General features: G+C 38.1%; 1 protein-coding gene across 1 annotated transcript in view; it reads right to left on the bottom strand.

The window, feature by feature from the left end:
• Window positions 1-3,976: 3,976 nt before the first annotated feature.
• Window positions 3,977-13,875, bottom strand: part of LOC137084571 (NACHT, LRR and PYD domains-containing protein 3-like) — a 320,075-nt gene continuing 310,176 nt past the window's right edge. The window contains exons 9-10 of the mRNA XM_067450861.1: window positions 6,703-6,876; window positions 3,977-4,414 (exon numbers count right to left, since the gene is read on the bottom strand). Coding sequence (XP_067306962.1) covers window positions 4,237-4,414; window positions 6,703-6,876 — 352 coding nt within the window. The 3' untranslated portion in view covers window positions 3,977-4,236. The remainder of the gene's footprint in view (window positions 4,415-6,702; window positions 6,877-13,875) is intronic.

The following is a 13,875-nucleotide window of genomic DNA, read 5'->3' as shown; positions in this document are numbered from 1 at the left end:
TCACTCTAAATGTCCTCCAGAGATTCATATTAATATGAGGAAGTCACACACCTGAACACTCACCTCGATCAAACTTTTACAAGATACAGCTTCTCCAATCCTCCAGCTTTAACATCAGAAAGACTCACGGACATTCCTGATTAAACTCTGATAAACGTTTCTATTAAACACTTTGGTGTCTGTCGTATCGTATTGATATTTTACCGGCTTGAAATGATGAAAGTAGAACTCGCTATCACTTTATTTGAATGATATTTGCCTGCGTGACTCAGACATAAACACAGAGAAGTAGATCCGGCTACAATGTTCTTCCGCAAGACGCACCCTTTTGTTTATTAACTGTTAAAGCGCCAAAAGTTAAATAGTATAAATTTAAAAATATTTTTTTGTGTGTGTGTTCTGAATATAAACTATGTCTTAATTTTACGGATTTGGAACTACATGTGGTTGAGTAATAAATTACAGAAATATAATTTTTTGATGAACTAACTAAACTCTTGAAGATGCTTTCTGTGTAATGACAGTCATATGTGAGGTAGATGAGGGATGTTGTTTCTGATCACTGAAAGCTTGACCAACAATCGTCCTCCTCCTCATCCTCCTCTTCATCACCTCCAGAGGCCTGGGCCATGTTTCAGAAAGGAGGTTGGTGAAAACTCAGAGTATGTTAACCTTGAAATTAGGGAAATTCTTGGTTTTCCGTTTCAGAATGTAAGGTATGTTAAACCAGAGAAAGCAAGAGAAGTAATTTACTCTGTGGACCTAACCTGGTCAGGAGCAGGGTTTCTTCAGTAAATCCAGAGTTTCTTTTGGTCTCCTCCCCCTTTTTAAAGCGCCAGTGGTGTTCAAATAATTAATTAATTAATTTTAAAAAAACCTTTTCATACAGAGTACTTTTTTTCTCACCGTATTGGCAGATAATGTGCAAAAACAACAACAACAAAAAAAAAACACTTAAATTACCTTCTTTTTTTTTTGTCCCCCAGGAAACAAGAAAATGCCCACTGATTTAAGAATCTTTCAATATTTTGACTGAAAATTTCAAGACAATAGAAAATGCTTTTGTTTAGTGCAGGAACATTCATTCACTGCAAATATCAAGAGGACACTGTCAGAATAACAAAAATAGCATCCTGTTGATGAGGAGCAGTTACATTCATGTCTGGAGAGGTTTTATTACTATTATTATTTTGCTTGATATAAAAATTCATTCATTTTTATTTGAGCAGTCAATGTCTTAATTGATGGACTTTTATTATCCCGAAGGAAATTTGTCTTGGACACATATAAAATATTGTCTGCTGTATAAAAACAGTAAAAGAAAATAAATATATACAATTAAAAAAACACATGACCGTCACTTGTATACACGCACTATACACACAATTCATACACAGACTACCATCAAACAACCAACTGCACACTGCCCTTTAAACTACACACCTAAAGTTTAGAATACATCTCAGAGGTAACCTTCATACTTACTTATTTAAAGCTTAGATAGACGGGGTACAAAGGAGTTCTTAAAGCGGTTGAGTCTGCACTTAGGGACTCTAAAGCGTCTTCCGGGAAGAAGCTGGTACTCAGGATGAAGAATATGAGTGGGGTCTGATATGATTTTTTGGGCTTGTCTGATAATTGTTTCATCATAGACGGCCTGGAGTGTGGGATACTGCTTCACTCTCATGATTTTCATGGCTCTCAGTGTTAGCCGCGTAATCTGGGCTTTCAACTGTACACTGAGGTTTCCAAACCAAGCTGCGATGCCGTACCTCAGAATGCTCTCAATTACAGCATGGTAAAAAAGAAGCAAAACTTTCTGGTGAACACCAAATACGCTGAGCCTACGAAGAAAATGTAATCGCTGTTGGACCCTAGTTCAGATACTTTCTATGTGAACACTCCATGTCAGTTTACTGTCAATGAATAGGCCCAAATATCTCAACCTGGACTATATTCTGATCATTGATGACGATTGGTGAGTGGTCACCAATGGATTTGGGGTCAAACACCATCTCCATTGTTTTCTTAATATTGATTGTAAGAGAGTGTTTGTCACACCACTGGACAAAATTCTGGATCTCATGTTTATAATCAGATGTGTGATATTAGACTCAGGATAGCTGTGTCATCAGAACATTTAACCATGTAGTTGTTAGTTAATGATAGTTTTCTATATAATATCAGGGATGTAGAGCATATTAGTGGGGGAATTTTGCCTCACTCTCACTGTTTCCTGGGTACACAAACCCATGAGAGCATCAAAGAGGAGTTTCACAGATTACAATGTTTAATTGATATCTTTATTTTGATATCTTGTTGCAATCTCTAGCAGTAAACTGATAATTAGAATTTACTTTAGGATTTCCAGTGTGGTTGGATGCATTGATACACATATCTTCTTCTGTCAGTGGTGCTGGTGCTGGTCCTCCCATCATTTCCCCTTCTTGCTGTTGGCCTAGTAGAAGTCAAATGTTAATTTCATTACCCTAATTCACAAATGTAACAGGTTGGATTAGAGAAGATTATGTGAAAAGAGCATTAGACTATGTGGAAAAGACTGCTGCACATTGAAAAAGACACGGAATGATATTTATTTAATGTCAAATGTCACCCATGAACCTTTTATGCTTAAAGCTTAACCTGATTGAATTATCACATGGCAATTCCTTCAATTTATTTAAGGGTGTGGTCCTGGTCAAGACAATCTCCTGAACTCCAAACTGAATGTTCGAACGGTTATGAATCAGCGTATTGACTCATGATTCGGATCGCGTGTCTGCCGACTGCCGACATCACGAGACATTGGCGATCCGAATCATGAATCGATTAGCTGATTTATAACCGTTTGAATCTTTATTTGATGATTGAAAACAAACCCAGAAGAGAAGCCAATGCTGAATAAAGTCGTAGTTTTTGTTATTTTTGGACCCAAATGTATTTTGGATGCTTCAAGAGACTCTAATTAACCCACTGATGTCTCATATGGACTACTGTGATGATGTTTTTATTCCCTTTCTGGACATGGACAGTATAGTGTGCATACACTTGCATACGCTCTCAGACTAAATATAAAATATCTTAAACTGTGTGTGAAGATGAACGGAGGTCTTACGGGTGTGGAGCGACATTAGGGAGACGAGTTAATGACATCATTTTCATTTTTGGGTGAAATGACCCTTTAAGACAGCGTGCATTCATACAACATTGAAACAATAATCAAATAATGCTTTTACTTTTAAAACTTAATTACTTTTACAGTAAAAGCAAGCACTTCTGTACATTTACTTAAGTAAAAATCTATCTTTACAACTTTGACTTGTAACCAGGGCCTGAAATTAACTGTTTTGACCCTCAGCCACTTATGTCACAGACATACAGTGCCTTTTTACCAGCCAAATTAATTTCAGTAACTGAGTAATATTTGACCAGCAGTACTTTTACTTTTACTCAAGTAACTAAAGTTGTGTACTTTGTCCACTTCTGAACACATGACCCCTCTAATACATTAATACATGTGTAAACCAACTATTATTAAAAATATGATTATACACGCAAGCTTTCATTATTTGTTTTTCAAAAGTGAGCTTAAATTATAATTATTGAAAATGAATCCATCATTAGTGTTTCTCTCCCTCTGCTGGTCCAACACACACATTCATGCTCTATATTCTCTTTGTAACAAAACACACACCTTTTGAGTTTATACTGTACATTTATGCAAATAAAATGGTTAATCTGCCGCCTCATCAGTTCTGTCAGAGGATCGTTGAAATCTAAATGAAGTCTTAATTTATAACAGTGAAGTCACTGTATCTTCAGTCTCTGTTGATTCTGTTGACTGTGAGTCTCTGTAGTGGATCCTTATTCTCCATCAGATCATCAGCAGAACATCAGACTGACATCTAATACCTAAAATAAAACACACACACAGTCACATATGCAGTGTGAGACATTACGTCTGTCACATCTTTTCATAAGAAAACTGAGCACTAACTAGAAAAGCTTTATTAATTCATTCTCAAACATGATAATATAGCTTCTATCTGATGCTCAAAGTCACTTTACAACATCAAAAGGTCATGAAAGGTCACTTTCACACAACGGACAGCTGATACAGAACCAGCAGAAATGATCATTACACTCCACTACACACTTCCTTTTATTTCTAGAGAGTAAAACAGACATTTGAACTTTAAATGAAAATATGATGATGGAAACTGTTAAAAACTATTGTTACCTTAGTGTCTCCAGTTTATAATGAGGATCCTCCCTCAGATCATAGAGCAGCTTCACTCCTGAGTCTCCTACATAATTATCAGTCAGATCCAGTTCTCTCAGGTGTGAGGGGTTTGATCTCAGAGCTGAAGCCAGAGCAGCACAACCTTCATCTGTGACACCACAGCTCCACAACCTGTAGAGAACAATAACACACATTAAGTCTATCTCCAAAGCTAAACATGAGCACTTACACTAAATAAATAAATAACACAATGCTGTCAATATGAAATATATATAAATACTCATTAGTTCACGTTGTTAAAATACATCAGTTAGGATAAGAGGAGAGAATATACAGTTTGTACAGTATAACAACATTATTTCTGTGGAAAGACCCATAAAACATGGAAACCCAATGTGTGTGAGAGCGTGTGTGTGTGGGAGAGCTTGTTTGTAAAGGGAGTGTCTGTATGTGTGACGGTGTGTATGAGTGTATAATATGTGTGTGTGTGAGTGTGTGAGTGTGTTTGTGCGAGTGTGTGTGTATGTATGACTGTGTGTGTGCGTGTTTGTGAGTGAGTGTCTATATGAGTGTGTGTGTGTGTTGTGTGGGCTTGTTTTTGTGACATATGAGGATACAAATGTGTATAATGCCATGGGTATGACACAGGTATTACAGGAGAGGGTGAAATATGAGGACATTACCCATGGCCCCACTTTTCAAAACGCTTATAAATCACACAGGAGGAGTTTTTATGAGAAAGTAAAAATGCAGAATGTTTCCTGTGAGGGGTAGGTTTAGGGGCTGTGTGTGTGTGTGTGTGTGTGTGTGTGTGTGTGTGTGTGTGTGTGTGTGTGTGTGTGTGTGTGTGTGTGTGTGTGTGATGGGTAGGTTCAGGGGCAATGTGTGTGTGTGTGTGTGTGTGTGTGTGTGATGGGTAGGTTTAGGGGCAGTGTAAGGGGATAGTAAATACGGTTTGTACAGTATAAAAACCATTACGCCTATGGAATGTCCCCACATTTCACAAAAAACAAACGTGTGTGTGTGCGACTGTGTGCATGTGAGTGTGTGTGTGCGACTGTGTGGCTGTGTGTGCATGTCTGTGTGCACGCATGTGTGTGTGTGTGTGTGTGTGTGTGTGTGTGTGTGTGTGTGTGTGTGTGTGTGTGTGTGTGTGTGTGTGTGTGACTTTGTTCGTAAGTGTGTATATGACTGAGTGTGTATGTGTCTATGTGTGTGTGTGTGCTTGTTTTTGTGACATATGAGGACCCAAATGTGTATAATGCCATGGGTATGACACAGGTATTACAGGAGAGGGTGAAATATGAGGACATTACCCATGGCCCCACTTTTCAAAAGGCTTATAAATCACACAGGAGGAGTTTTTTGAGAAAGTAAAAATGCAGAGTGTGTATTTACATTTAATATTGCTGTTTAATTAAACTATTCAATTGTAAATCATATCCTAATTTGACTAAAACATACAAAATAATGAGTCATCTAATTACAGGTCCAGTCGGCATAATCGGTGTTGGACGGCTCTCTTACTGCTGAACATTTGGACTGTTACTGACGCTGGAGTTTGGATTGTTCTGGGTTACCGTTGGCCTTTCCGGACTGCTTTCTGCTGTGAACACCTGCCTGTTTCTGATCGTCAGTTGGGATGTCTCTGTTGGTTTTGTTTGCTCCTCGTCTGACTATCCTGCTTGTCTGACACTGATTCTCGCCTCATGATTTGGATTTGATTGTCCTGGATTCTGACCTCCTGCCGGCCTGACCATTCTCTTCAGTTCTGAGCTGTTTTGGGGTCTTGCGGCTTGGACTGTCTTTATTAGTGTTTCAATAAATTGAAGTTAAGCATTCTTCTGCTTTTGGGTCCCCTTACTTTTTAGTACTTCGGGAGAAATGGAAGAATTCACGCGTTGTAGAGATCGAGGTTGTAAATCCAACAGATCCGATTCTCTGAACTACGTCTGCGGCACAAACTAACACGGCGGCGCCCATTGCGCATACAGCTCAACTAACGCCATCGTTATAAAGGGGTTTAAACAACAATATACTTCCACCTGCATGTATTTGATAATCGGAATATCAGATATTTCATGCCATAGCTAACACATTTGTGAATATTCTGAATAAAAAAGGAAAAATTACATAAAAGCAGATCGTCATTCATTCAGCGTTGTTGCTGCTGCGGTGTGTCACATGACCAGCAATGACGCGCCACCATGGAACCCCCCCCACACACACACAATGTATTTCCCAAGTCCCTGGTAGTGTGCGCGCGCTGGCTTTAGCGGCGTATTCAAGGGCACTCGTAAAACTGATGTTTGTTGTGAGTGCCAGAGTTGTATATGCAGGGCGATCACAGAGAGGGGAAACCTATATCGTCTATATCATTGCTTTTTTCGATATTAATATTTTGAAAGTTCATATCTAGATATAGATACGATAACGATATATCGTTCAGCCCTACTTACCCCAGTATGTCCAGTTTACAGAGAGGATTCTCCAGTCCAGCAGAGAGCAGCTTCACTCCTGAGTCTCCTAGATTATTCTCAGACAGATTCAGATCTCTCAGGTGTGAGGGGTTTGATCTCAGAGCTGAAGCCAGAGCAGCACAACCTTCATCTGTGACACCACAGCTCCTCAACCTGTAGAGAACAATGACACACATTAAGTCTATCTCCAAAGCTAAACATGAACACTTACACTAAATAAATAAATAACACAATGCTGTCAATATGAAATATATATAAATACTCATTAGTTCACGTTGTTAAAATACATCAGTTAGGATTAGAGGAGAGAATATACAGTTTGTACAGAATAACAACATTATTTCAGTGGAAAGACCCATAAAGTCCTGTGTGTGTGTGTGTGTGTGTGTGTGTGTGTATGTGTATCTGTGTGTGAGACTCTGTGTGTGTGTGTGTGTGTGTGTGTGTGTTTGTTGGTGCTGTGTGTTTGTGTGTGTGTGTGTTAGTGACTGTGTACATGTATCTGTGTGTGTATATATGTGATAGCGTGAGTGTGTGTGTTTATTAGTGTGTGTGAGTGAGTATTAATGAGTGTGTGAATGTGTGATTATGTGTGTTTATGTGTGTGTGATTATGTGTGTGTGTGTGTGTGTGTGTGTGTGTGTGTGTGAGTGAGTGAGTGAGAGAGAGAGAGAGAGAGAGAGAGAGAGAGAGAGAGAGAGAGACAGAGTTTGCTTGTGATTGTGGGTGGTTGTGTGTGTGTCTGTGTACCTGTGTATGTATATGTGACTGTGAGTGAGTGTCTGTGTGTTAGTTAGTGAGTCAGTGTGTGTGTGTGTGTGTGTGTGTGTGTGTGTGTGTGTGTGTGTGTGTGTGTGTGTGTGTGTGTGTGTGTGTGTAGGTTTAGCGGCAGGGTAAGGGGATAGTAAATACGGTTTGTACAGTATAAAAACCATTACACCTATGGAATGTCCCCATATGTCACAAAAGCAAATGTGTGTGTGTGTGTGTCTGTATATAAATATATGACTGTCTGTCTGTCTCTCTCTGTGTTCAGGGCCGGCCCGTGGCATAGGCGGAATAGGCAAATCAAAATCAAAATGAGTGATTTTTTCGGTTTTATTACTGCTACATTTTATTAATATTAATTCGAAATCTTACCAAATAAAAACCTTAAACAAATCCCCAGACTCTTTCCAGACCACCGCATCAATCTCCTCCTGCCCAGCGAGTGCTTTAGTGTGTCCGATATTGAACGCGCGATCAGTTTAACGCTGGGAATTTGTTGTTGCGTCGCCTCTCGCGCATCTAACAGATAGGAATGCTTTCGCTTTTAATGTGCTTGTTCGCTCGCGCCAGTGAAAGCTGCCTAATTATTTATGACGGGTGGCCAATGTGTCAAAAAGACCGAAGCCCTCTGATACAGGAAAGATACGGAATAAGGGGATAAAGACAGCGGTAAAGTGATGAAATGAATGAACAGTTTATCTAAATGCATTATCTAAATATGAATGTTTGCTAATTAATTCCAGTTATTTTTATCTTAAACTTTATGTAAGCAGCTGTTCTGGGTGATCAGATTCTGTAAAAAGTCATGACAATTGTTTATAAACATATAATTTTTTTTAATAGCCTAATGTTTTTACTCACTTGTGCAATCACTGCATGAAAAGTGGGATTTTCGTCAGTAAGCGGCACTGTAGACTGTCGTGGAAGATCAGGTTTACGAATGCACAAGGCAGTTTGCAGGCGACACCGAAAACTGCCGTGAATTGTCAAAAAATGGACGTGGGCCTTGTTTGGCAGTTGTCCCCCCCAAGACCCCCCTTCCCTTAACTCCAGGGGAGGCTTTAACATGTAAATGAACATGCTGTGAGCTATACAAATGCAAATCAGGGTAGCAGGAGTTTTAACCCGTGTGACATTTTTCTTAAAGGTTTTAACTTCATTCTAAGAAAATCTCAGGCTCAGTATAGCCTAATTGTAAAATCTTAAACTTAAGCTTACATTGTAAATGTTTAAAGTTGACGTTGGCATGCGTAAATTACTTGATTTTGAATCATTTTACTTTATTTAGAAGATTTAAAACCCTTTCAAACTTTCAAATGCAGAATGACCCCCCAAATCTTGTATATCAGCTGGGATGTGCAGGTGAGCAATATAATAGATTATAATAGAATATAATAGGCTAATATGAGAAAGGTAATATGACAGGCTGAGAGTTATTTTAGTTAGTATATATATATATATATATATATATATATATATATATATATATATATATATATATATATATATATATATATATTAGGGCTGCACGATTTGGGGAAAATATATAATTGCGATTATTCTGGGTAAAATTGCGATTGCGATTTAAAATGCGATTATTGTTATTATTATTTTTTACAAATGAAAAGCGTGTGTATATAACATTTTATGTTTTTATATTAATGTGACTAATAATTATTATTATGATTATTATTACTGCTAAAAATATTTGTAAAAATAAGAAATATTACCATTACAATAACATTTTCATAATTACAAATAAAAAAAAAGAGTCTGTCAGAATAAATATAACAATATAATACTAATACTAATTATTATTATTATTATGTCATATTTTAAAGAAAACTTATTTTACAAAAAAAAAAAACTGCTGGGTTACCTATTAATATGCAGACAGCCTATGACTAAAAAACATTAGAAAGGTCTAAGCCTAAGGAGTTATTGTAATATATATATATATATATATATATATATATATATATATATATATATATATATATATATATATATATATATATAATTTTTTTATTATTGATTAGCCAAACGTTTTTAATTCATACTGAAAGCCAGAGGGCGCCCTCAAGCGGAAAACGCCACATTTGCGTCAGAGAAGTAATTGACGTTAGTTTTCAGGAAATCCATGATGTGAAGCTAACGCTGTGTAAACAGAAGATAGAGACGCTTTGATTAAACATGACGACAATAAACACGACTGCAGCAAAATATGGAGTATTTGACTTCTTCAAGCCGTCAAGGGTATTTTCATAATAATAAAGTGTATTATAATGCAGTGCTGATTGACATAGAATACTATAAAAGAACGCATCGTCTGCCTTACACTGATGAGAAGCCACATCAGCTCACACACACTCGACTGACGATATGAACTGAGGTAAAACATGTTATTAAACGTCTTTTGTTGAACAGGTTTATGAACGCTTCACTAATTTGTGAAGATGTTTGACTCGTGTTGCTTTTTCAAACGCACGTTATAAGCAACTTTCAGACGGAGCAGCGTTTATCACAGAGCTGCTCTTCGCTAACACTGGGCATTTATTTATTTAATTAAAATCGCAGCCTTTGAGCTTTCATAATCGCACACAGGCCAAATCGCGATTGCGGTTCGATTTCGATTAATCGTGCAGCCCTAATATATATATAGGGCTATAATTTACAATATATAATATATAATATATATATATATATATATATATATATATATATATATATATATATATATAATTTAAAAAAATACCCTAAGCAAATTACAAAAAGGTATTTAATTGGGCTGCTGAATGCATGGATGTAATATTTGTGACACATATCCAGTTATTACCCACCTGTTTACGTACACTTAAGCCATAACCAACTGTGTTCATGCGATGGAAATTTTGATGAATATATATATTGTTAGCATCTTAATTTAATCTTTGTTTTATTATTTTATTAGTTCATTAACTAATTGTTATTGCTTCACTCTGCTTCTTAGCAAGGCTTTCCTCCTCTTCAGTCACATACTCATCCTATGGAAATGTTAAGTACACATTTAAAACTCACGCAATGCCCATACTCATCACCTCAAACGGCCATACTTAGCGCATGAATATGTCCATTTGAGAGTGAAAAGACCATCATTATTGTGGCTATTTGAGTATGAAAAGACCACCATTAATATGGCCATTTAAGTATGAAAAGATTTTAAAACTGTAGTTTTATAGGCACACTGTGCTTTATTTCATAAACATGCGAGCTCTGAGTTCTTCCATCATGCCCATGATCTCACATGTGATTGGAGGAGCCCGACGAGCCTTCTAGCCCCCGTCCAATCACGTGCAAGGGAATGGGCATGACGACTCATACAGCAGTACTTGCAAGACGAGCATAAACAGACGTTTTCACTCCTGTACTCAAACCCTTTCCCCCATTCCCTGTGTTTTTGCTACTTTGCTGTTTTGTGATCTACAATGGCTGGACGGCGTCTCCCCTTCAACTCCTCTGCATGGACGCGATCAACCCCTTTCAGCCAGTCCGCAGACCGGCGGGAAGAAACAGCTGAATGCTATCATTGGGCTATCTCGTCAGCTTGCTCAGTTTGCTGCCGATTTTAACGAGCAGTTCACTTTAGTAATCTCCAGGTTGCTGTCCATAGACGATAGGTTGCTTGCTTTGGAGTCGAAAAACTGTGTGGAAGATACTAACTTTAAGAAGAGAAGACGAGTGCCCAGTCCTAAGATTGCGGTAAGACTGTTATCTAAGCTAAAGTAACCTAAAGCAAAGCTTTTTAAGTAGCACAAGCTGAAATTAGCCTTGTAAAAGAACAAATGTAAGTTGCTTTATAAAAGTGTTTTCTTTTTCTGGTCATTTTACAGGAAGCAGTACGCCGTCTTCACAACTTCGTCATAACACTCATTTAATTGTTTTCCAGCTGCATGTAAGACATAGAGACAGTACGCAGGAGCTTCAGGTACAAACATCCAGTTCTTGCATCGCACGCAGAAGCTGTGAAGAGTTCACCTCGGAGTCGATTGAGAAGAAAGAGGGTAAGATTTATTAGATTAGATCCGTTTTTGGTCAGTGTGACTTTTTCAGGTGCATTTTACGCAGTACATCGCGCAATACTGATTGTCTTTATTGTTTGTTTTTACAGCTGCTACAAGCAAGAAAGAGTGTGTTAGCTGAGGATATGAGGTGGGCCTTTGGAAGTGCGCTACCATAGACCTGATGTCTGATGAGGAAGACGGCATCGTTCGCGCGGTGTCTGGATGGACTGTTCGCCGAGCTCTGTGCCACGCTGCAATCGAGATTAGAGGCGATTCCAAAGAACAGGGCAACGCACGACAGACGTCTGAAAAATGGACTGAAATCAGACAGAATGGCGCTAGTTACCTACAGCTCTGAAGCGGAAAACAGAGACTTCATGGTGCTGTAGGATTTTGGGCTTCTTGTGAGCTTCCTATTGTTGTGTGAGCAGATCTCAAACGTTTTGCATTTGGTTGTGTGTTTGTGTTTGTTCTAATAAAGCTCTTTCTTTGAATAAACTGCACGTCCCTGGCATATTTTCCTTTCCTCAATAAATGAATGTCCTTGATGGTTATTATAGCGTAGTCCATAGGATAACAATGACATGAATATAAAACATTATAGCATATCACATGAATATGAATATATAAAATTAAAAAATAATATGCAAATCATAATTTTCCATACATACATACATACATATATATATATTAGGGATGCACGTAGGGCTGGGATAAACGATTATTTTTTAAACGATTAATCTAGCGATTATTTTTTCGATGCATCGATTAATCTAACGATTCATTTTCCCTGTCCGATTCGGTTACGATTCGATTCGATTACCGATTATCTCCCCATTAATTGCCTAATAGCAATTTATACATGTTGATTTAATTTTCTGAATGAAAAAACGAATTCCTTAACATTGCAATATATGTTTATTGCTCTTAAAATTCCAAAGTAAGACTATACAATGCATTCAATAAAACCTTCAAAACATAAAGTACACACACACACACACACACACACACACACACACACACACACACACACACACACACACACACACACACACACACACAAATAAATAAGTATTAACCAACAACAAAGAAACATATTATACGATATATATTATATTTTCTATGTATGCAACTCAGCCTACAGGCTATGCCCATCGATTAAATATCAACAAGTTGGTTAATCAAATCCGGGGACACACTGCAAGCGTGAGCGTCTCGGCTGCGTGGCGTGTCCGTTTTTGTTTCGGCTCCCATGTTAACAGTTTGGAGTTTGCACACTGCCTGTGACGCGCGGAAAACGCGTGCATGCTAGAAATAGAAGAGTGCCTATTTTTCACGTGTGTTGGGAGCGTCTCCAGGCAAAATAGAATAGGAAAAGATGTTTATATATAATTTTGACACGAATACATATTATTAAATTACATTTTCATGTTTGAAAGTCTGTAGGTTTACATAAATGCAGATATAGGCCTAATTGTAATAATAAAAAACGTCAATTATCGATTTTGAAATATTGCAACTGTCAATACAGAACGAAATATTCTGTAGCCTAGTATTTGCCGTCAATACCATAGATATGTGGCTACTCCCGACGTTTTCTTTGCTGTATCAGTAGGCTATTTCTGTTTAACATTAGGAATAGGGCTTCCCTCCGCATCAATAGCAGCAGCAGCGCCGCGTCAGACACGCTAGTAGTTTGCACGCTTCTAGTGTGCAAAGGCAGAGAAAACGCCACGCAGCCCCGTGGCTGACCCGCAACAGAAACGCCACGCGCATCCGCGGCATGACAGTGAAAAAAGTTACATGTAGAGTGCATTACGGGCGCCAATATTCCGTTTAAAACCGGAATAGTCCTGGGATGAAACTGCTCACTTAGAGGATGGATACCCTCGGTCACATCAGCGCGATTAGACATTGAACATTTTAAATTTAAAACAGCTTATTATGTAGGTAACGTAGCCAATGTATCCGATGCTTTCACTTGATGCAAACGTTTGTTTTTGTGATTAAAATACATCAAATATTACCAAAACATCTGTCTTCCTGTGTGCAGAAATTTGTTTATGTAGCCGTGACAACAAAACGCGTGCGCGCCTGGAGCAGGCGCTCTTAACACAGACGCGCATGCCTGTGATGCTCCGTGCGCACCGCGCGCCAACCCGCATAGACTGTGGCCAACCCGCAAGCCTTGCACTTCTGAAAGTCTGAGGAGCCACTCGTGTTGCTACCATAGATATACATAATAAATAATATACTTAATTACATAATATACTTTATTATGTACATCTATGGTTGCTACTACTCTCCGGCGCCGCCATCTTTATTTTGAATCTGACGAATCGAC

The sequence above is a fragment of the Pseudorasbora parva genome, chromosome 8, assembly GCF_024679245.1.
Source record: "Pseudorasbora parva isolate DD20220531a chromosome 8, ASM2467924v1, whole genome shotgun sequence".
NCBI classification, from domain to species: Eukaryota; Metazoa; Chordata; class Actinopteri; order Cypriniformes; family Gobionidae; genus Pseudorasbora; species Pseudorasbora parva.
Note: the sequence above shows the minus strand (reverse complement) of the source record. Positions and strands in the feature narration are given on the sequence as shown.